Genomic DNA, 24,057 nt, shown 5'->3' with positions numbered 1-24,057 from the left:
AAGAAAAGTTAGAAAGCGACATTAAAAAGCAGAACTACACACATGTACACAGATGTGAAGTCTCTTTGACCCTTGACCTTGAGGATGGATGTATCCTTCATTGCTGCTTCTGACATCACCTTTACCAGAAGTGAGGGTCTGTTGCTGGCATTAAATACTGTACACAGAAAAAACACATGAAAAAAAATTGCTTCATTTAACAAACTGAGACATCTGAGACCTGTATCAAAAGATGATTGCCATGAAGCCACTCAGAAATTAGAATATCTGAACATGGAGGCCATTATTGTTTCCATGCTGTTAGCTAATGTCAACCTTGTAATCAAAGTTCAACTTTTAATTTCTTGAAACTGTCAGCATTAAATGTATGGAGTGGTTAGGACCCATAATACAGACAGTTGTAGGAGCTAAGCTGAAGTTATTTTTAAAGAGAGAAAAAAACTAAAAGTGCTACACTGGCAGGAAATATAAAAACTTTGTTGTCCGAATGAAAAACAAAATGGGCAGGACAGAACAGAGTGAGTAATTAACAGGAATCAGGATAATTGATAACGATCTGGCAAATGGAAGCAGAAAACCTAGGACTATATATACTGACGGAGTAATAACAAACAGGTGTGCGTGGGAACAGAACAGTGCTGTAGAGTAATCAGTGTAATTCAAAACAGGTTTCAGGAGCTAAATCCAAAAGGAAAAACTATTAGACATCGCTGTTTCTAAGATTAAACGGTAGAACTGACGAAGAAAAGCATCCAAAAAAAACAGAAAGAAAATCCAACACACAACCAAAATCGAAGATCATGACAAGGAACCATGGATATCTTCAATCTCAGTATCTGAACTATTTTTATTTGGCATATTCTGTGCTGCTGCAGATGTCATGGGATGGCTGCTTCTGTTTGTGTTTGACAATGCTTTGTAAAACCTACAAAATGAAAAAAATAGGTTGCTAAAATGATTTCAGACCCGTTCACAGAGAGGGAAAGGTGCATGTTCAATGATTCATTCACTACATTCGCTACCTAGTGAACATGAGCTCTGAACAAAAGTCATCAGCTCAAACTGCCAGAAGCATGTACAGCAAGCTCGTGTTGCTTAAGTGCTGATCAGTGAAAAAACAAACTTAAAAGTCCATAACAACCAGGATCAGTTCCAACGTACAACCGGAAACTTTTTTAAGCATCAAAAAAAGCATCTGATGTGTCAAAGCATGTCCAATTCTTGGAGCAGGAACATGATTAATACACACCGTTTGGACATGTTTCAGCTCAGCGAGCGGAGCACCAATCAAGCACTGGTGATATCACTCATATCTTTCTAATAGAAACATTTTTTACATGGTACCTATATGTTTTAGCAAATTAAACACCTTAATATTCATATTAGAAGCATAATATTTGTTTATATATATATATATATATATATATATATGTATACATACACACAAATATATGTATATATTTGACTGTCATTTCTTTCCATAATTAAAAATAAATGTATATTCAGCCTTTCATTAAAGTTTGTTATGCTACAATATTCGTCTCCATATTTTGTGCATTACAATTTACTAATTTGTGTCAAATTAAATAATCCCCTCTGTGGCTTTGAGCAGTTAAGAGCAGTGCCCTTCTTGATATGATTTAATTGGTTCACATCTCACTGAGAAATTTCCACGAGATAATGAGCAATTATAATTAATCAGGACACATGAAAAACAGAAATTAGACTCTCCTGTCAAGACTCGCTCTACCTGCAGAGCTGCATCTGATCACAACATGTTGTGTCAATTGAAGCAAGAATATTTACATTTCCTTTTTCACCTGAAAAATTCTCTGTTCAGCTCTTTCATCTCTGTTGCACAGAGCTTAAACACATCTTCAAACAGAATTAGTCTCACAGTCACTGTCACTTTAATTTTAGACTAAATTCTGCAGCCTGAAGTAGAGTTCGACATTTATGTGCTTTGTCATGATTGTTTCTCTAAAGCTTCTTGATTTTGAGCTCATTTTTAAGCTAAGATGTGAATATTGCCTCTGACAAAACACAAACTGCGTATCATTTTGACTGCAGGGTAAGTCACACTGTTGTTTTGTACAAATCAATGCCGCCTGCACACAGAGAATGTGGAAAACAATTCAGCCTCAGAGGCTGTGTTGGGGGACATGTAGAACAGTAATTACTGACTGCATGACTTGTGCTCTCTCTTTTGTTTTGCATTTGACAGCATTGCAGTTCAGCGGCTGGCAAATGAATCACGCTTTATTCTCTATGAATTCTGGGAGCACAACAGCGTTTGGAAGAAGTACGTATCAACCTGCCCCACATGGGTCACGAATAATGCACCAGGGCTGGTTTTTGTAGCTTGAAATCACATAGGGAAAACTTTTTTCTTGACACTGGCTGAAATACTCTGGCTAGCATACCGTTTTCTTTGTATAAAACTAGTATCTACAAAAATGTCCAATTTTATACTTGAAAATTATTGCAAGCACAGAGCTAAAAGAGCAATACATTTTGAAATGATGTACCATAGAAAATGAAGAGATGGGCTTACTTTGCCAGAATTGGCAATTTTTTTTGGTCAGTAGAAAACATGAAACCTTTCTCAAAACGCAGGAAATGGCATTTGAATATCATCTTTTCAGAGCTTACATGAAGCACATTGAAGAATGTGCTTCAACCCTAGGAAGAGATTTGGTTGAGTAGAAAATTGAATTATTTGCAGTACTTTTACAAACATTACTGAATCTATGCACATCCAGTAGGCAGAACTGCAATCAGAATTTACAACGTACCACTAAACTTCTGTCATATGCATACAATTTTAGCATTCAAAATTCTTGTTGGCTCAGTAATTGAATAACTAAATCATAAACTTCAGTCTAATAGTTTTATTAAAAGTCATACTTTACGACATGTCCCATTTCACAGAAATTACCACTGTAAACATACATGTTCAAGACATCTGGCGGAGTGACATCTGGCTTAGAACTGTGGTTGGAACTGGGAACATTGTTAGCTTACACATACATTTATTATCAAATGTGTTGAGGAATTACCAGATCTCTACGCTGTCTTATACAACAAAAGGTAATCGCAAGGTCTGATACACGTGTCACTGAGAAGTCTTTTTAGAAAAGGAAACATGCGTGTCCATGAATTATTTGGTACATATAATTATGTTCTTTGTGTTGTTAGAAGAGATCCAATTTTATGACACGTGATCACATTTTTTTTCATTTTTGAATAGCAACGTGGCTGATGCAGAGACAGTACTGACCCCACTTTGCTCTTTTACTGGAGTAGATCCTAAATCTTCTTCTACTCTTTGCAAAAGGTCCACGATCTCTTAAAAGCATTGAACAATTCCTATCCATTGTTTTTGCCAGTCGATAGAGTAGCTATTGTGTCATCCCTGCTTGAATAAATGTAATTATTTTTCTGTGTTTACTTTTTCTGTTTTTGTCTTTTGAACTAAATTTCACTAGATTAGGTAAAGTATTACTGTGCGGGGGGTTCTGTATTTGTTGGCTGTTGTTTGTAAAAGAGCCAGGAAGAGATCTGATTTACAGAGACAACTTTACACACAAAGAGCTGTAAGTGAATCCTTTCTTTCTTTGTGTCCCAGTCACCTACAGACTAATTACAGTAAAACCTTCCAAAGGGGGAACGTAGACTTCCTGGAAACTCCTGAGAGCATTACTACCATGCTCGTTCCAGGTAAGATCATCTACAGCCCATAATACATACATCGCATTACATTTTTGATTAAATTAAACTTTATTGCCACAGGTTAAGTAAAAGTATTTAAACAACTAAATATGTTGTCACCTAACCAATTTTGCATATTAGAATAACATTCATGAAAATAACCATTGTGTAGGTGAACATGATCATTTTTATGATATGGGTACATATGATGAAATGTATAGTATTTATGTGGTGTGATGTATCGATACGTATGTTTAAAAAAGATACACATGTAGATATGTACAAATTTACATAGATACAGTACAGTGTAATGTGCAGTGTGTTTCTCAGCCTACTGAAATAAGTGTGGAGGCATTCGGCCCCGCCTCCCTGGGGGTAGTTTTTCATCACTCTTAACTCTAATTGTTTTAGCATCAAGCTTTAAAAGCCATAAAGTTGTGTGCATAAAGAAATCTACATGGAAACACCAAACAATTGGGAAAATCTTTAATTATTACAAAAAAAAGCTTCTCAAGTGCACTTACGTTTCCATTTTAATTTCAATACTTTCTGAAAATTTCATTCACATTTGCAACACTTTTTGATTAAAGTCTGATTTTACTCAGGTGAACCTCTCAGCTTCAGGGATGCTGTGTTTGGGGTTATCATTAATCGAGAACTAATTCTGTGCTGACAGCTTATAATCAAACTCATATTTTGTCTTTTAAAATTCTTATCAGGATATGGCAGTTGTCACTTATTTGAATAAAGGTAAAAGAGGTGTGACTGAGAGATCTGTAAACAAGGAAGTTGGAATTTTTATTAACTGTTTTTTGTAGTGTTTGAGTTTAAACAGTTTTGTTTTTAGAATGAAACTCTCTAGTAGATTTAATGCTAATTACTTATAAGACCAAACAACACAGACTCAAACTAATCTTTTTCTCCATCTTTGCCATGCCAAATTAAATTATTTATTTTACACATAAATACAAAAACATTTTCTACCTGTTATTTTTTCATTATTGCTGGAAAGATTTTATCTCAATACTACCAAAACCATTGCTTGCTCACCGAGAAGAGGGCCGTGTTTTAGGAGTTTATTTGATTTTTCTTTATTTGATACGATGCAGGACGTGTTAAGTGCGTAGTTACAGCTCATGATGCCTGTTCGCCAATACGTTTTTACTCAACTTTCTGGCACACAGCACAGTCTCTCTCTCCACAATCCACTGAAAAAGTTAAATGTTTTAAGGGTTCCCGAGGCAAATATTTGAGGGGAAAATAAACAACAGTGATGTTTTACATAGCAATGAATGGATTTCTGGTTGACTTGCATACGCATACCTTGCACAGGTATGTGGATATAATGCACAAGTGTTTATTTGCCCTGCGCCTGATTACAATTTAAGATATTTCATCAAGACATTGCTGAAAAACATAAACAATGAAAATCTGAAGTAAAGGTCTGCCTTTAATTAAGGTCTTGTACCCTAAGCTGTTATAAAAGAATAAAAGAGGAACGCGTGTTGATGTGTACGACTGTGAATGGATCAACTCGTGAATTGGGCTAACCTTTTATGGAATTAAGCAATAATTTCTTCTGCTTGTCCTCTGCAGCCTCATGGTGGGTCCTCAACAACAACTGAAAATCAAACAGCACCCTTCACTGGTTGTCACTGATGGGTGAGAAGAGCAAACAGTCACCTGTCAACACATCAGGAAGTCCACAGTAGCACCTCACACACATATGCACACTAATACAACTTGTGAAGTCATGGTGATTAGTATTTATGACCTCCATGTTCCTTCATAGTTTTGTGGTAGCTGACATTGCCCACGTGTGTGTTTGTTTACACTCCTAGACGAGGCTCCGTCATCCTTAAAGCAATGACCTCTTCAGACAATGATCCATCTGATGATCTGACATCATCACTGTGTTTGCCGTGACATCATCTGCTGTCCAGAGTAGTTCATGAGAGTTTATGTATGTGTGTGTTGTTTGAATGTGTGTATACTTGTATAGTTATCTTTGTGAGGACTAGAATTCAACACATGGGAAGTGAGGACGCTTAGGGAAAGTGAGGACATTTTTGTTTCACACTCTGGTTTCGGGCTACATTTAGGATTATGTTAGGATTAGAATTTGGATTTTGCTGTGACGGTCATTGATTTTGCGAGGTATCAAAGAAATAAACTGACATCTTCACAAAAATACAAATGTGTGTGCGTGCGAAAGAGACATAATAAAAGGCACTGGGAAATTATTATTGTATCAATCGTAGCAGCTCTAGAGAGCTCATTAAAGCATAATTCTGTAGTTTCTGTATTTAATGTATCAAACTGAGAGAAAAGTCTTAAATAAAGATGATATCGTTGTGTATGTCGTGTACATCTCTCTTACTCTTTCACCCTTGGTTTTACTAATTTGTGCAACTATTTCTCCACAAGTGAACCAACACTTTTCAGGTAGCATTGCCTTTAAATGATCTACTTCCAAAAGCTTTGGTTCCTTCTTCCTGACAGAGCGGGTGTTACCAGGTTAGGTTTATCAGCCTTCTTACCTACACAAAAATTGGCCACAAATTTTAACTTGGATTTGCGTTCGGGCTTTGTGAGGGCCACCCCGTTACTTAAAGTTTGTTGTCTTCAAGTCTTTTTGCCACAACTATGTGCCAATTTTGATGACCAATATGGGACTAAACTTTTAACTTTATGGACAGTGTTTTGCATGGTGCTTTGATATAGTTATATAGTTTTATTTCTTTGGGATTGCATTTCATTTTGTGAAGTGAACCTGTGATAAGGTTGGGATGGAGTTTTTATGTCATGGGAGCATTACTAATCCTCAACAGAACAACAGTCAGACAGATCAGTGTTTATCTTAATGGACCAAAAGAAGAAAAAAGTAAGTTTAATTTTGGTGCCCCCAGGCAATTAGAGGGTTTAAAAAGAGGGTTTATCTTTTTTTCTGAAGTCTTCTGAAGCAGATTTCTTTAGTCAGCACATACACAGCTAAGGTTCTACTGTCTCTTTAATCTGGACTAGATTAAAAGTGAACTAATAACTAACCAACCATCCTGAAACATGGAATCAGTTGAGCGATTACAAAACTATTTTAAAGAGTCCATATGTCTGTAAATGTATGACTTTAACTGTTTGTACGTGGATGTTTATATTTGCAAACTGCTCCACTATGTGGTAACTCAGTAGAAATGCAGCTGGAAGAAACAGATTCAGCAAAGGTCACTGCTTGTTACGGAAGTAAGGTTATAACATCCAACCAGCAAGACAACAATTTGGATTAAATAGGTTTTAATCCAGGTAAATTTTATCAGGTAAATAAAAGTTTAACCTTCACATATTGATTTCACTTTTTTTTTTGTTTTTGTCTTTTTTGTAAATATATGTTGTGTGGGAAGCTTTTTGTAGTGTGTTTGCGTGACAAGCTTGGAGATTCAAATACAATGGACCTGGCTGTTTGTTTGATGTTGCTGGCTGTATCATAGGTGTCATGTGTATAGACAATCTCAAGATGAGATGCCAAACCAACAATACCAAATCAAACACTTGAATGTAAAAGACGAGTTGTGTACCGTTGTTTATCGGCCATCTTCGATTTTCACCATAAATTCTATCCTGCGATTGAACCTTTTAATCGGATCTCATTCAACAAAAATAGACCAATAGACAGTTTTTACATTTTATTGATAAATTATCACTTTTAAAAAGACCCACATACCATGTTTTCCTTCCACCTCACACTACTCACTTTTACAAGAACTGAGAATTTGAGCTTTGTACAAAGTTTGTTTTCTTCTTTTAATACTATTTTCTGCTTCATCATCATCATCATCATCATCATCACATTCAAACAAAGTTAGAATTCAAGCTGTGCCCACTGTTCAAGATAAAGAGAGAGGATAGTTAGCATATAGTGATGCCAGCAAGCAGAGTTCACTGGAGGCTGGGGAGCAGCGATATAAGCAAAGGGAGGGGAGTTTACATTCTAACTCACAGGCAGAAGGAGCAAAGACAGAAACATCACAGCCTTCATCTACCTCTGAAACCAAATAAAATACCACCTCAGTTAGATGAACAAGTCCACATGCAATGGTGAGTCACCATGTTTTTGGGATTGTTTTGAGAATCGGTGTGACTATCACAGGTCAGGAAAATGACCCAAAAGGGTTATTGCTCTAGTGACTTAAAAGCTGCAGGCACACCAAGTAAAGTGAACACTGTAAGAAAAAAATGATCTTCTTGACTTAACACTGGGCAGCAAAGTTGGCACGCTTGGGCATGTAAGGACAACTTGTTTTAAAAATTGATCATATTGAGTTTTGAAATCATAAAAACAATACTATGTCAGAGTACACAGGCAAGGAAAATGGCTACAATACCGTATGAATACGCAGCTTTCTGTAGCTGGAGTTTAACTAGCAGCAAAACAACTCTTAAAATTGCATAAAATCATAGTGCAGTGGGAAAAGGGTTCTTAGGACTCGTCAGTAACAAGAGTAATCAAGTGGGTGCCGTCATATCATTCAGACTGCTGAAAAACAGAACAGATGGTCCGAAAATATTAAATCCAACCAGTTCGCAAAACTAACTTTTTCAGATTAAAGTGTGCGCCAACTAATTTTGTCATTCATTAAGAGAAATCACTTTTCTTGGTTCTTGATTCTGAATTTTGAGGATTTTTGACAAAACAGGGGAAGGATTTGAGTCTCTGTGGACCAGCACTGATTTGAATGACAGGCAGTGGGTTTGCTCAGCGAATCAAAACATTCCAGACAGAAACAACAGGAGACTTCCCCTTCAAACAAACAACACTCCTGTCCAGACACTTTTTTGCACTTCGCTCAACGTGACCGGTTTGACATCGGAACAAGATGAAAAACTAAAAGTGGAGTTTGTACTTCCAGCCGTGCATTGGCCTTGCAGAGACATTACCCCTCTAGGCAAAGCTGTTCTCTGGGTAGCTGACTTTGATAGCTCCCCAGTAGCAGGCTCGTATCAGACAGATGAGGCCCAGCAGGTAGGCAAAAGCCCAGGACACATAGGTGGCGTTGTAACGACTGGCAAAGTCCCGAGTACCAACCTGTTATCACACAGGACACGGGGGAGAGCATGGATGAAAACGTAGTTAACACAGAGAAAAAATCCTCACAGACATTAAGCAACAATTCTACCTTAAGATTGTGATGTGCCAGAAATGCTGTGAAGCATTGAGCAATATGTAACCGATTTTTCAAAATGCAGTTTTTTTTATTTTTGGGCAGTCAAGTCGAGGCTTTATGGGCCAAAATTCATCAGACGTAGGAAGATCTCAAAACAACAAGATTTTGCCTTTACAGAAGTGCTGATGTGTATTTACTTTGTTTAAAAAGTAGAAATACGTAAATGAAGGTTTACATTTTCTCACTTTTACTGATGTTTTCATATATATATTCATGTAATTTTGATGCCACTTTGTTCAATCATACTGCTAAACTCTTCTAAAAGCAGAACCTACATCCATAGCATTAAGTCTGCACATGTAGGGAAAGTGAAAAACAATGTATCTGTTTTTATCGATTTAAACCATCATAATCATCATCTTTACAACCATTCAGACAAAGAACCAAGGCTTATTGCTTGATCGAAATGTTCATCCAAACTTGCCATTTTGAACATCTATATTGCAGCTTTTAGGTTCCCGTTTCATGAAGGATATTTTTGATAATGGTTGAAAATTTTATTTAGACACTATCTGAAGAAAAAAATTAACACCACAGACAGAACCGACCCATACTTACTGTTAAACCCACTCCAATGAAAATGCAGATCATTCCTATGGTTATATAAGCACAACAGCGCCTCCTGGGGAGAGCACTGCCAACAGAGGATCTGCAAAAAAGTAAGAAGAGATTAAGAGGAGAAGCAAAAGATAAAGTGTCAGTTTTAACTCAAAAGATGGGGGGGGGGGGGGGGGGGGGGGGGGGGCACTGTGCTTGAGGTTTCATGTGTGTTTTATGTGTGTATATGGTCAGAACAACTACAATACTTGTGTATCATCACAGTTCATTTTTCAAGTGTTCATTTTTTTTATTCTTTCTTGTGAAAGAAATTATCATCATAATAACGTGCCTGGTCATTTCTTCATCCCTCCAATCATCCTGATGTTTTCACTCAACAGCACCCTGACCAGGAGGTGAGTTAAAAAAAAAAAAATAATAATTTTGCTTCCCCTTTCCTAGTCACACATGAGAGTGCTTAAAAACAGTCACATGGGCAGCTCCCAACAACTTCATATATATCCAGACAAGTCAAATGTCCTCAAGCAGCAGACTAACATGTATTTCTTCTTTTTTTTCTTTTGCTTCATTATAACTTCACCTTCCTCCCCCACTTAGCCCTCACATGCCTCTCATGTGACTGGACTCAAGCATTCTTCAGGGATCGCTGGTATTCAGATGGCTTGGGGGGGGGGGTGCTGATCACCTGATTTTTTTCCCCTCTATTCCTTTTTTAATTCTTTTCCTCCTGCTTTCACGTCTGTACTTGTAACCATATCATTTATTCAACCATAATGCGCGCCCCCTTTTTTCAGATTTACATTCTGAAATGTACAGGCTGCTCTTGATTTCACTCAGCATTGAAAGTAAAAAATTTTAAAAACATTCGATGGAAAAACTAAAATTTCTCCTCAACAATCTGATAGGGAAATGAAGGGACTTTAGTTTTTAAAGGTACAGAACACCAGAGGTTTCAGTTCTTTATAAACATTAAAGTGAAATGTCACCACATGACACCTATTAATCTCCCTGTTCTGATTTTGGGTGTAAAGAAGAGACGGAGGTCTGAGGAAGTTGTCGGCATCGAAGTGGAACATTTTGAGAAAATTTGTACAGCCGAATGTTGACAAGTTAGTTTAATTGCTCATCATGCAATGAATTATTGGGGTGTTTTCCAGTAAAATGCCCCTCATAACAATTAACTTCCTAAACTTAGATTTCAACTGAACCAAAGGTTCATTTTAAAAGTTTTCAGGAACCATTTGTGGTCACTTCAAAAAGAGAAATTTTCCCCATTCTTGCTTGAAAAAAGATTTTCAACTTCCCAGCAGTTTAGGGTCGCTTTTGTTGAGCTTTTCATTTCATAATGCTCCAAATGTTTCAACAGTTTGGTTGTTTAATACAAGCCAAGACTGTGGTTTGGCATTTTCCTGATGAAAAAAGCAAGGCACTCCTTGACAAAGACTTTGTGTGAATGGTTGCACACGCTGCTCCATAATTCGAGTCCATTCTCTGTCATATAAACAAAGATGAAAATGTGGATAAAGATGGCAAACAAATAAAGAAAGACACACAGGTATAGCAACGGCTTGCTTTGACTGCAGCCTGATACACTGATACAGGTTGTCTGTCCTCATCATCACTTTCAGACAAACACAAACTGCCCTCGACCGCTCCTCAACCCTGTGGCCAACCAACCCCATAAACTTTACATGTAAGGCCAGCCTGTAATTCTTGTCACACGACTAGATTAGCCTCCCCTCCCCTGCAAAGTGCAAATCCAGACCTCTAAAGCTCAGTGTCTGACTACAGAGCATTTAACCATTAAATAAGCTTTTTGTTACAGCTCCAAAGAAATGTGGAGCTCAGATTTACAACAAAGGGTTTACATCCACCTTTGGTAAGATGACGTACACCAAACCACATCCTTAAACAGCTGAGAGTCGATGTCTACGAAGAATTTGAACGTCGATGATTCTCTTCAACAAAGCTGCGTTAAAACCGCTCTGCCTCCTCGAATGTCCATCATGCCTTGATGGTAAATTCTGGCTCTGAGAAGATAAGCTCACAGTGAGCTGATGATACACGTGGCTGTAGCTCCCATTCAGATTGTTTGGGTGCTGCCATTCTTTTTAAATACTCATAAACATGAAGGCAAAGTCAATCATCTCCAGAAGAAGTTTTAACCTTGTAAACTGTTTTCATTTGATGTTTCTAGTTTTCAGTCTCTATAGAAAACATAGATTGATGTTTATATTTTGTTATATGTTATAATGACCAAATAAAAAATTACCTTACCTTACCTTATAGTCTTTGTCAGAGGTTGAGAAATAAACATTTTATAGGGCCGTTTTCCATAAAAATCTAAAACAGATGTTTAAATGAACTAAAATGGTTTAAAAAATTGTCAGGTTTTATCATTTGATGACCTTAAACATGGGCCAAACTTGGACTTCTTTTTAGTTTACTTACAACAACTGACTGTGGCCATTTACCATATATCTCTTAAGCCCAATTCGCACGGGATAAGTATTACCTATGGATCACTGGTAATTCGCAACTACCCCCGCACCTCTGTAATTTTTTGTGGCGCATTCGGACGGGACAAGCAAAAGTCTGTAATTTACTGAAATCACAGACATCATGAGCGGATATTCCGTAATTGTCGTAACTTCCTGTTTTGCCCCGTTGTACCTGGTTGTACACATAGGTTGAACACACAGGTGTGCGTTCAGACGGGACTTAAATTACCACAGGACGTCTGTGTTTCGCCGAAATACAGTAGGTAATTCGCGGCGGAATTATTACCCCACAAATCACGGACATGGCGCATTCGCACAGGACTAAGAACTCAGACATTCTCCGCAATTATTCCGAATTACGGGGGGTCCATAGGTAATACTTATCCCGTGCGAATTGGGCTTTATACAAGTTATACTATCTTTAAAGGGTTAGGCTTATATTTTCTGCTGTTTCCGGCTCCATTAATTTATTGGAAGTTGAATATACAGTTGCAGGTTCATGAAACTTGCTTGTTTGAATACTTAGCCTGAATTTACTTTGACAGTGTTACATTACATATTTGCAGTATCATTTACCGACTGAAAAAAAAAAGACTAATGCAACCTCAACAACTTGATATCGACACCGATTCTTGCACAGTTTATGTCGGTTCAAAGAGTGTCTCTCAAGTAAGGATTAATCCCTCCATTAAAGGACGAAAAGCTGGGACATTAGAGGGTGAACTGAACGTAAAACTTTAGGTATCGTCATATGTGAACTATAACTCAACATCAAGTTGAAATGTGTTCAAGTGTGTGCGTAAAATAAACATTAGATGGACTCACATTTTTTTGCAGTGGGGACACTTGGCTAACGTGTTAAATCGAAGCTCCATCCACTGTGAGGAAACAGAAAACAACAGCAATGTTCATGTACATCTTTAAGAAACGATCTCAGGCCAACACAGAAATATAACGACAAACTACAATCTTGCTGCGTTTTGAGAGCAATCAACAGCAAGCTTACTGGGGATGATTTCATGTGAGCTGTTTGGATGATTTGCAGCTATTGAACCCATTTATCATGGCTAAATAAGCACCTTGAATTATTCTTAGAGTACTGTGTGTTAGTTGTTTTCATCGGGTGTTTAAAAAGCAGCCAAAAAACTACTGAACCCACCACAGATTAGCAAATTTAACAAGGCCCTGTTGACACAAGTTAAATATATGACTGGTGACACATGGCTTTAGTGAAGGAAATCACATTTAAAACACTTTTTTAAATGTGAGCAAGCAGCAGTGTTAAAGGACAATAAAGCATAGACTCGTAGACTTTTATACATTACACATTAAACTTTCTTCTTAAATTGAAGCTCTGCTCAGAGCCATTTGTACACAGTCATTTATCACCAGTGTGAAAAGGGCCACAGATGTATTTCGAGCAGGTTAGGCTGTTGTTAATATGTCCACCAGTACGACCAGCGTTTTCAACCTGTTGCTGCGCTGGGGGAGAGCCATCGCTGGGGAGACCAGACATTGGCTGGGATGACCTGGCGTCCTCACTGCCCTACAGATACCGCAAGCAACAATGTGCAGACGTTTAGGAGGACAACAGCACTGATTCTGAAAGGTGAGTCTGCGTCATACTAACTCAGGTTCTGCATAATACTTTTTAAACGAGAAAGACGGAGGTATTCAACTCAAAATGAGCATGTTTGGCATATTGAAAGTATCCTTGAACAGAGTGGCAAGAAGCTGGTGTAGCTCCTAGCTGGAGAGGCAAAGAAGAAAGAAAATATGCAGAATATGCATGTCAGCCACTTGAAGAAGTCATATTGTGGAGGTTTCTATTTCAGATGATAAAAAGTTCTAAAACTCTTAAACCATATTTAAATATCTAACACTCTGCTGCAATACTACAGCAACTCAGTGGTTTTCTATCTAAACGGCCATTAAGAAAATATAGTTCAATAAGGCTCTCATAATCCTATGTACATACTAACAACAGCACGGCAACACGATTCTGCATTGACAAGTCTGAGTGTGATTGGCTGAGGTTGCTTGTCTTCATCGGTTAACGTACTAGAAAGGTGTTGCCACAGTGTCCACAGACCACTCTCATCCCCTCAGGTTGGATGGGCAGCGCTGGCTGGGCGGGTTGCTCCTCTGGGATAACCATCACAGGGCTCAGGTTGATTATCCGTCTGCTATTGAAAGAACAAAGAGAAAAAGGCGGGGCGGGGCGGGGGGAAGCTTATGATTCCAGCACAGCCAAAGCAAATTCTGCAAGTTTAAGTAAAAAAAATAAAAAATTGGCTTTCGGCAGTTCTAACAAATTCTCAATGTCTCAACTTGTAAACGATTTGTGATACAAGCAGACAATTTTTCAGTAAAACAATTTGAACACGTCTTCTCATTACCTACCAGTTTGGTCGAGGACATCCTATCCTCCTGGATGTGTCTTTACAGATAAGCAGGCAGTTACAGGGACACCTCACATACTTCTTCCCTGTAGGGGGATTCTTGATGGGCTGGATAATAAACAGATAAATTACAGTTCACCGTAAACCAGAGGCCTGTTTCACGAAAAGTTAGATAGTGGGTCAATAATAACTTTAATTAAATGATGGCAAAATTTATCCCCAACTCGGTTACATGAAAACAGTAACACTTATGTTACCATGGACATTTACTCTGTTTATGTCTGAGTAACAAATTAATTCCCACTTCTCCCTTTTAAGGTACATTTTACAACTTCTAAACCTTTGAATGAGCTTTACTTCCTCATTAACTTTCATTATGGGCTGTTGCTCACTGACAGTAAAATAAGCAACACTCATCTTGTTCAGCCTCAGTAAACTTTCCGATTGGCCTTGCAATCTGATGACATTTACAAGTGCCTATCTAAGCTTCTTAAAGAAGTACCAAACAGCAAATAAATTGTGTTAATATTTTTTAACAATTTTACAAAAGTCATCATTTTATGGTTTGGAAATGGCCTGAAACACCACCTACTGTTTCAAATCATCTTTCAAGCTGAACTCTGACATAGAGTTGACTGTTTGATACGTTTCAATTACAAAAATTTATATAAAATGGAAAAAAAGGAAGAATAAAGAAAGGAACATCAACACCACCCACGGTATGTGGACGAGAAACGGCTCCTGTCCTGTCTTGCAATCATGGTGCACTGGCTGTGAGAACACTCGCATTAAGCATTCCTGTGTCTGGGGCGAACTGCTCAAACATGAAAATCTCAGTGTCTTGATGCATGAAATCCAAACTCTCCATTCCTGTAACAAGGCTTTGACCTGCTCAGATCAGAGCCTTGTTACAGGGATCGGACGTTTTCAGTCTCGGATGCATCAGATGTCAAATACACCCGTTTGAAAGCCTAAAGTATCTTGTAATTAAACACTCTCAATCTCTGCCCTTCGCAAATCAATGCCATACCCTGCCCCTCTCCTCAGCCCCCGCAGTTCCTTGCCCACTTTTTAGCATTTTTTAAATTTTTGCAGTTGATGGAATTAAGCTAAAAGCAGGGGGCGTGTAAATATACTTTCAAGAGACTATCTTAATTTAGTGACATCTAACTGCAAAGTTAATGCACTAAACAAACTAAATCAAGTCTACCTTTTTCGGCTATTCATCCTTGATTTTTAATCTCTAAACGTCTGAACAGAAAAACAAAGCCAAAACTCTCAAACGCTGTAGAGTTAACACAGCCTAAATAATTGATCAGTATGAATAAAGTGCTGTAAAAAAAATCTATAAAAAATGTATCATTTCACCAGTCAGTTTCAAATGTCCATACGATGTCTCCTGTAATACTGTATGTATCAGTCCTGTGAAAGTACGGTAGGTTGTCCAACATCTCATACTGTATATTGGGTTAGCCTAAAATACATTTTACTGAACATAATGAGAAATTAATCAAAGTTGAACACATTTTGCTAAAGATTTCAAATGGTGTGCCTTCAAATCTGTAGCATGGAATTACAAAGCGACACATACGCATGCACTGTGCACCGTTTCAGTGTGGAGTAATATAATATCAGATGGCCGTGTAGATGCTGTAAGTGCCACAACTAACAGCTGTGTAAATGGCATTCTCCACCCGAGTGTCTGCTGTGGCAGTCATTCAATCTTCCTGCTTTCCTTCCTGTGTTGGCTGCCCTTTGACAACAACACGCACAATTTGTATGAGTCAGTAATCACCAACTGATGGAAGTGGATGTTGGTCCACATTAACAGCCGCTCAGACACAACAGGCAGACATTATCAAGATGGAAAATAAGAAAAAAAAAAAAAACAATGAGAGCAATTAGTTTCTCTTTTGATTACTGACAAATGACAAATCCTTTTATCCAAAATGCTGCAGGACAATGACACAGAGAAGCTTATAAAGGCAACAGATGTCACACTAGAAAAAGCAGGAGAAAAAAGAAAGAAAGAAGTCTTTCTGTGATGGCAAAAGCAGCTAAAATCTAAACGACAGTAGCTTCCACTTACTGTAGCTTCATTGCAGACTGTGCACTTTACTACGTGCTGATGCAGCTTGCCATCCAGGTTGATGACCGACTGGCAGACACGGCAGTTGATGACAGGCACACCGCCGGCATCAGGGCTGGCGATGGCTGTGTAAGGAGGAGGTAGTTCGGCTTTAAGAAAAGGAAGGCAAAGCACACAACACACAGCCAGCCATTAATAGCATGCACCTTGTAAAAAGCAGATTCATAAGCAACAGTCTGACCCCATGCATCCAGCGAAAGACTTTTTCGAAGAGCTCACGCATCAGAAGCTAGGCCTTACACAAAAACTGAATTCAGCTTAAAAGATCACATGGCAAAACATTCCAAAACAATTCAAATGATATTATTTCAAACTGAAACATGACACTGCACATGATCTGCACATGTAATCTGAACAACTTCCGGTTTTGTACCGTGAGTTGATCTGAACAAGACTTTATAACATACCACTTTAAGGATTTGTAAAACAGTAAAACCTGAATTCCGATTAATCTACAAACGACTGTCAGATGAATGTATATATTCAAAACAAACACCTGCAAGACGTCAAAATAATCAGTAGCCAGATTTCCATTCACTAGCAGAGCAAATCTGATTTCAACTTTTGAAAAGCCACAAAAATCCCGTGTGAGTTAGACATGTCTCCACGGACTGGTCTCAAATGAATAATCTAGCCTGTGTAGTGGGCCACATCACTATCGGCTGTAATTCAGCATAAGAAGTAGTTGTCTTACCAGAAAAACAAACCTCCTGCAACAACAACTGCAGTGAACATCCACAAGACGAAAATGGAGAGCTATTTTTCAGTTATTAGTTTAATCTTTAGGAATATCCGAGATATTACATAAAATAAAATCTGTGAAGACTTAAAGTTGTATTAGTTTATTTTGTGCTCAGGATACCAGAAACGGCTGGCAAGTCATATGATTTTAATGTAAATCGAGTCAGAGGTTATATAGATTCTCTCGGAAACCTGGCTAATAATACAGATATACAGTAGAAATAGTTTAAATCTTTTCATGTCAACCTTTTAAACTGCGTAAAATCTTTTCAGTGGCTCTTTTAAAACTTTTTTAAGTTCTCCTCTTATCGTTCAGCTCTGCTCACTTTGTCAAAGGTCAGCAACTACTCTGCATGTTTAAGAGAAAAACACATTGCCATAAAGGTTCTCAACACAGTTCGCATGTAGCCGGTCTTCTGACTGAAAAAAGAGGACATATTTGGCAGCCGATCCAGCTTCAATTTTGTCTTGATTTAGATCCATAAGCAAATAAAACCATTTACAGATTTATTAGATTAACCCTCTCCAATTCCAATTTTAAGGGTTTTAATATGCTAAGACCAAACAGTACAACAGCAGCAGTTAAAGGTGGGGTATGAGATGTTTTCTGGAGCATTTTTTATCATATTGTCTGAAAACCTCCTCACGACCCCATTGCACCCACTAAAATAGAATGTTTGGAAAAAATATATATATATTAGTCCATTGTAGAGGGTGTAGCAAGAGGAAATGTCTGACCAATAGAAGTAATGAGGAGAGTTACTTCTATTGGATTCTGACACACCAATCAACCGTCAGCCCCCCTGCCCCCTGCGCGTTCACAGACTCGTGACTCGTTCATGTGTTTTGAAGGCGTGGTTTCGAGAGGTGGGCTGAAGGGAGAGGCAAGGTTGTGTATTTTCAAAAATATAGCTTGCAGGAACCATTTTTCCAAGATCTCAAACCCCACCTTTAAGCCTACTTTACATTCTTTATGGTGTAATGGGAGTCTGCTTATATCTGCGGCATTTTAATTAAACCGTCAACAATAAATTAAATAAATTATTTTGTTATTTTAATTAAACCAACAACAAAAAAGGTGACTCGATAATCGATAAAGTTACAAGCTTCTGCCCATCAGTGTCACACAGTTAATTGGTCTTGTATAATAGAAACTGAGCCAACAAAACAAAGAGGCCATCTAATCTGAGAATTGACTCATTTCCTCCTTATGTTGCTCTAATTGAGGTAAAGAGATGGTCAACAGGTAAATCACCTTGGATCTGAGATTTAGAGACTCTCAATCAGTTGTCACCACAGGAGCAGATGGGACACCCTGTCTACATAGGGACAGCCCACGCAGGAAAAACAAGCCGAGCTTGCCAAAAACTGAACGCTCCTGGGGTGTTGCCGCGGTGGTTGTCGCTTCTTATGCATACACGCTGAACAATCTACTATGCCTTGTTAATCAAAACTCTATCACTGTGTAGTTCTATAGAAATGTATACTTATCTTTAACCATAAATTCTTTAACATGCTCAAATCAAGCATTTCTGTTCCTTACCCTTCTCTGAAGAGGCTTGTTTCTACTCTGCCCCTCTCTCAGCTTTGTGCACCGAGTTGGCCTAATGCACGCCTGAAACTGAATACAGCTGCTATACGTTTTCAATCACTGTCCTCAGAGCCAAAGGTAACAAGAGAACCGTCACACTGCCCTGCCTTAGCATCAAGGCATTAGAAGTTATTTTCTTTTTTTGGAAACATTACTTAGACAGGCATAAATACTGTATTTATTGGGGACTATTTTCAGCTGCGGAATCATACGTGTGTAAAGATCTAGTGTAACGGTGTAAAATAAGGTCTTAAAATAAGAATATCTGAAGCACTGTAAAGTTGGTTCTGATTGGGGCGTGTCTCATTTCGCAAAGAGGTTCATTTAAGTGAGCCTGGGGGCACCGGGACTTTCTGCGATGAAGCATCTGACCTACCAGTGTTTCCAGATTAGGTTTTCTTTCCTTTACTGGGAAAGTTATCATTTGTGCGACTTCCACATGTAAAAAATATGGTTACATTTTAACAAATCGGCCCCTCTTCTCCTCTGATTAGTTTGACAGGACACTGAGCTCAGAAGGATCTACATGACATGACTTAAAAACTATGAACCAACAACAGAACCAAAGAACCAAACCCATTTCAGTTCATGATGACGAAGTTGCACCCTTTAAACGTTCATTCAAATCAAATATTAAACATGTACAAATGATGTGGTCATAGATTTGTGAGGAAAGACATTTTATGATTTACATGTGCACAAATAAAAGAGGACGACTAATGTTTATGTCTTTGATCTGAAAATTCTTGCTATCAAACAACTGCCACACAGTTAAAGTTGTTTAAAGTAGCATTCAAGTGATCTGAGGGGAAACTATAATCCTACACCTACGCTTGGCTCCGTTTTAAAGATTTAGAAAATGTAGTCCCTGATAGGAGATTTTAGCCAGCCACACATTTGTGCAGGAAATTCAATAGATGGACACCTGCGCGCCTATTGCTACAGATGAAGGAAGGCCTGGTTCAGTGGCAGAACTTCCTGCAAAATAGCTTTTTCAGAATTGTCCACAACTGCCTTAAGAATGACTAAAGAAAGGAGGTTAGTTTTATCAACAAGTCTCACAATAAACACATGTCAGCGTCTGCAAAATTTACAATGCTAACTTAATTTTCCTGTGATATCTAAGCGTGTTGTTTGTGCTGGTAAACTTACCAAGAAAATGGGTTTTAAGCAGCTATCTTGCATGTTGCTATTAGTTTAACCTCGTGCAAAAAGTAACTCATCAACTGCTGCTAGTTCAGTTTAATGTTTATATAGCATTTGACATGTTTGTATTTATCTAGGGCAGCTTAAAAGAAAAAGAAACTTCCAGGAAAATTGCCAACTTTTCCTCATCATGAGGTTAAGGAAAGATGTCAGGAGACATCACCCTCACCCTTTCTGTACTCATCTTCATTTACATGAATTCCAATTAGTATGACTGTATGAAACTAATCAAGATGGAAAGTTGTGGTTATAAGGAATTATGAGATGGAATTATGTCCTCTCCTTTTTACGTCGGATGGTCCTGTGTTTTCTATGCTAAAAGGGACAGTAAAAGCTGCACCGAAGCTCCTTTCCTTTCCATTTAGAGAACTTGAAAAGCTCTTAACATGGCTAACAATTACTAGTACTTCTGAGTCATTTCACTCAGTTAGAAATCTCTATAAGCAAAAAAAAAGGGGGGGATTTGATTGGAAACTTGATCTTCTTTGCTGTCTCATCCAACCCACCCACCCTAATCTAACCCTAAACCACCAATTATAACAAGGAGAAGGGCTGTTTCCTTCTGCTTTCCCCATTTGTAATCATTTCAAGTTGTTTTCAAGTGCAGTGAGCATGTACAACAGCAGGACAATATTCAGATAAAATCCATTACCCACATTAATCACAATGGGGAAAAAACATGTTCCCCGGTGCAGCAGTGTTACTCACTGATCTTTTTTAATGGATTTCAGAGTTCCACGTCACAGAGGAATAACAATGTTTGGATGAGGTTGGAGCCTTCTGAATATTTCTCAACCCTGAAATAAACATGTTTATACGACATATATGAAGTTTATATGACACAAAAAGCAGGTTCGGTCTCTTTAGTCATTCTGCTGATTCATGTTAGCTAGGAGGTTGGTTTTGAAATAACACACCTATTTAAATTGTATTAAGACTTTAACTTATACGCCATTAAGGGCAGGGCTGCTTTTGAATGTCATGGTGGCTAACGCGTGAACAAGCACAATGCCCTGGCATTCTCAGGCAGCTCAGTCCTTTGAACATCACTTCTGCCAACTGAAACTAAAAACAGCTACAGCCAAATGGCAAATTCAAGGTTTAAAAACAGCAATCCGCAACAAAATGAGTTGCGGTGTTTATATCCATATTTGACATACTGTGTGTTTGGATACACAGATAATTGCTCTGTCATTCAACTCCAGAAAGTTGAAATTAAAATTAAAAATCAACACAACACAATTCATCCAGATCCAGCCAACATCGCTGCTTTCCTCCCTTCCCAAAAACTGCTGTGATCACTGCAGTGAAATACAGATTCTCTAATTGTTTGTGAACAACTCTGCTCCGAGGATATTAAGGATATTAATCAGAAAAGGCTGCACACACATCTCTCTTTCACTCATCCCCAAACTGCAGCTGATGATTAGTCATCGCAGACATTTTGCAATAAGAAAACATCACGGTTTAGACGACTTTGGCTCAAATTAATCCATCTTACAAATTGGCTGGTTATGGACCAACAGACATAAACTGGAATTAGCCAATAATCCAGGCTGCAGCGAGGGAGGAGGGAAAAAATATTCAGTGGAACATACAGACGTTCATTTAGGCTTTACCCCGTAACTCCTGTACAAACAGGCTGTCACTTCATAGATTCTTAGTGTTAAAGTCTTTATGATTAATCCGATGGCGAAGTATGAATTTTCCAAGATTAGACTACTTTTTTTCTGCATTGCCTGATATTAGCCTGAAATGCCCCTGAAAGAGTATTACCCAGTCAATGAATCTCTTCATTTTCTGTACAACGATCAGTGTTGTTGCAAAGCAAATAGATATATGAACCCATCACTGAGGAAACCACATTGTCAGAGGCCAAATGCACTTCTACCCGTCTCAAATGAAACCAAATGTGTGAATCTGATCTGGAGGATTTAGCAGAAACACTTAGAGGAAACTTTTCTAAAGCTAAAGTAGAGCCTAAGGCAGAATCGAACGCTAATGAAGCAGAAAAGAATGCGAGCATGTGGGATCATGTATTTGTCCAGCCTTTAAGTGGATTTGTATCCTATGCAACATCAATTCTGAATATGATTGGACTAAATTCAGTGCAAAGGTCATACGTAGATTGAATGGACAGAGGATTTAAGAGCTGTAATTGTGTAAATATGGCCAAACTATTTGTGTAAGTTTATCAACTGCATCAAAAATACAAATCGTGCAAGAATAATCAAACTTCCCATGACTGCAACCAAATATGTTTACAGTCCCACTCCCATGCAAACAAGCAAGCGGATAGCTGCCATTACTAAGGATTTGAATCAGGTCTTGATAATCTACTGAGGGCACATCTGGACATTTTGTTGATTTACAGCTGGGACAAAAGACTGCTGGCCTGCCTACATCTGCAATGCCCCAACTCTCCCACATCAACAAACAATACTATCATCCTCATCTAATGATGGTTTACAGGGTTTCGTCACATCATTTTTTATAAGCAGCCAAACACACCTCAGGCCGCAGTGAGTCGTGATGTAAACATTTCTGTACCAAAAAACGATTGGTGTTATTGTAGGCCCCTCTTCTCTAACCCACTGCTCCAGTTCTCACAGAGTAAGCTCCACCTTTTTGTCAGCTGCCGTTGGATTTCCCACCGATGCCCTTGCCTTGCCTTGCCTTGCTGCGGTTTTATGTGCGCACTTGCACAAACTCGATACGCCCTGAAAATGATTCAGCATGCAGGCAGCGGGGCTCCAAATACGCCGTATGTTTACCTCGGGGACTTGGATCCTGCAGGTACGGGGGAGCAGTGGGGGTCACATTCTCGGAGTTGGGGCCCGACAGCAGCGGAGATCGCTCGTCCATGCCGTCGGAGGCCATGTCGTTCACCGTGACAACTGACGGGGGGCTCCGGGCTGCACCGCGTCTTCCCACAGCACGGAGGGGCAGCCAGCTGCTGTGGCTGTTGGTGCTGAGTTGCTGAGTTGCTCCGGTCCAGCAGCGGTGTGACGACGGCAGGCTGGAGGAGGAGGAGCTCCGCGGAGCTCATTCCTCCCCCCCTCTCAAACATGCAACAGCCCCAGGCACGGGCAGTGCTCATCTCAGGGCCCAAAAACACAAAGTGGTGGAAATTGGTGTGAAAACATGTCAAGAAAAAGTCATTAAATCAATACATGATTTGAAATCCTGATTTGATTCCAGGCAAGATCAAATTTCAGTATTTAGCCTACTGATGAGGACTGAATAACAAATTATTGCAATTTTTAGTCGTGCCGCAAGATGTCACTGTAGGATTACTTTAGGTCCAGACCTGTACAGTCAATGAATATTTGCTTTTTAACTTCGTCTAAAAACAAATTCTGTGTGTTTTTAGATAGTTTTTGGTATTGACTGTTACTTATTAGTATCTATAAGTAATTCTACGTACGTTCCTTTACGTTTACAGCCTTTGATCCATTTCAAATTTGTCATTTTACTTTTTTAATACTCAGGCATCTGTTGATGTGAGTGTTGATACGGAGCATATTTCTCTCTCACATGAGTAAATAAAGTGGTGTTGAATTTAAGTTGAACTGAAGAGGCTGAAAGTACAAACCTGAATCCTTTTATTTTATTTGCAAAACAATGATCATGCGGAGATTCAAGAAAAATCTGGCAGAATTCAAACCATATCAGCCATGTAAAAAGGTTGGAGTATCAAATCCAATCCCTAGCCATGTACACTTACTTTGGTGGTACACATGCCCTCAAAAGTTGTCATTGAACACACAGGGACCCACATTTTATTGCCATGTAGAGCCTAATAAACAGATGCCATTTGAGGAGAGGGATTCACTGAGTCTGGTCCTTTATTTTATTTTAATTTTTTATTTTCTTTAGCACAAGTTTTTTGTGTTTATATTGAATCCTAAATTGTCTTTGTTTTCTAAATTGTCTTCCCATCTGTCTAGGTACCTGACTTATCGCACTTACTCTAGCA

General features: G+C 38.5%; 2 protein-coding genes across 5 annotated transcripts in view; one reads left to right on the top strand and one right to left on the bottom strand.

Annotated features, from left to right (window-relative positions):
- Positions 1-6,060, top strand: part of necab1 (N-terminal EF-hand calcium binding protein 1) — a 46,145-nt gene extending 40,085 nt beyond the window's left edge. The window contains exons 11-14 of one of the 2 annotated variants that reach the window (XM_075449628.1): positions 2,225-2,302; positions 3,629-3,720; positions 5,308-5,373; positions 5,553-6,060. In XM_075449628.1, the coding sequence (XP_075305743.1) occupies positions 2,225-2,302; positions 3,629-3,720; positions 5,308-5,336 (199 nt within the window). In that variant the 3' untranslated portion in view covers positions 5,337-5,373; positions 5,553-6,060. Of the gene's footprint in view, positions 1-2,224; positions 2,303-3,628; positions 3,721-5,307 lie in introns of both variants that reach the window. The other variant, XM_075449627.1, reaches the window with a different exon arrangement.
- A 1,318-nt stretch (positions 6,061-7,378) lies between these two features.
- On the bottom strand, positions 7,379-23,144 carry pip4p2 (phosphatidylinositol-4,5-bisphosphate 4-phosphatase 2). 3 transcript variants are annotated; one of them, XM_075449895.1, is made up of 8 exons: positions 22,853-23,144; positions 16,481-16,605; positions 14,393-14,499; positions 14,052-14,175; positions 13,461-13,535; positions 12,815-12,867; positions 9,489-9,579; positions 7,379-8,791 (listed from the first exon to the last, which is right to left on the bottom strand). In XM_075449895.1, exons 1-8 carry the CDS (start codon positions 22,956-22,958, stop codon positions 8,648-8,650), a joined length of 825 nt encoding a protein of 274 aa, XP_075306010.1. In that variant the 5' UTR covers positions 22,959-23,144; the 3' UTR covers positions 7,379-8,647. The 3 variants fall into 3 exon arrangements, with proteins under 3 accessions (XP_075306010.1, XP_075306009.1, XP_075306011.1); XM_075449894.1 differs by having other exon boundaries at positions 16,481-16,629; positions 22,853-23,141; XM_075449896.1 differs by lacking the exon at positions 13,461-13,535 and having other exon boundaries at positions 16,481-16,629; positions 22,853-23,137.
- Between the last annotated feature and the right edge of the window lie 913 nt (positions 23,145-24,057).

This window comes from Odontesthes bonariensis, chromosome 18 (genome assembly GCF_027942865.1).
Source record: "Odontesthes bonariensis isolate fOdoBon6 chromosome 18, fOdoBon6.hap1, whole genome shotgun sequence".
Classification (NCBI taxonomy): domain Eukaryota; kingdom Metazoa; phylum Chordata; class Actinopteri; order Atheriniformes; family Atherinopsidae; genus Odontesthes; species Odontesthes bonariensis.
The sequence above is the reverse complement of the archived record's forward strand: the minus strand, read 5'-3'. Positions and strand labels throughout refer to the sequence as shown.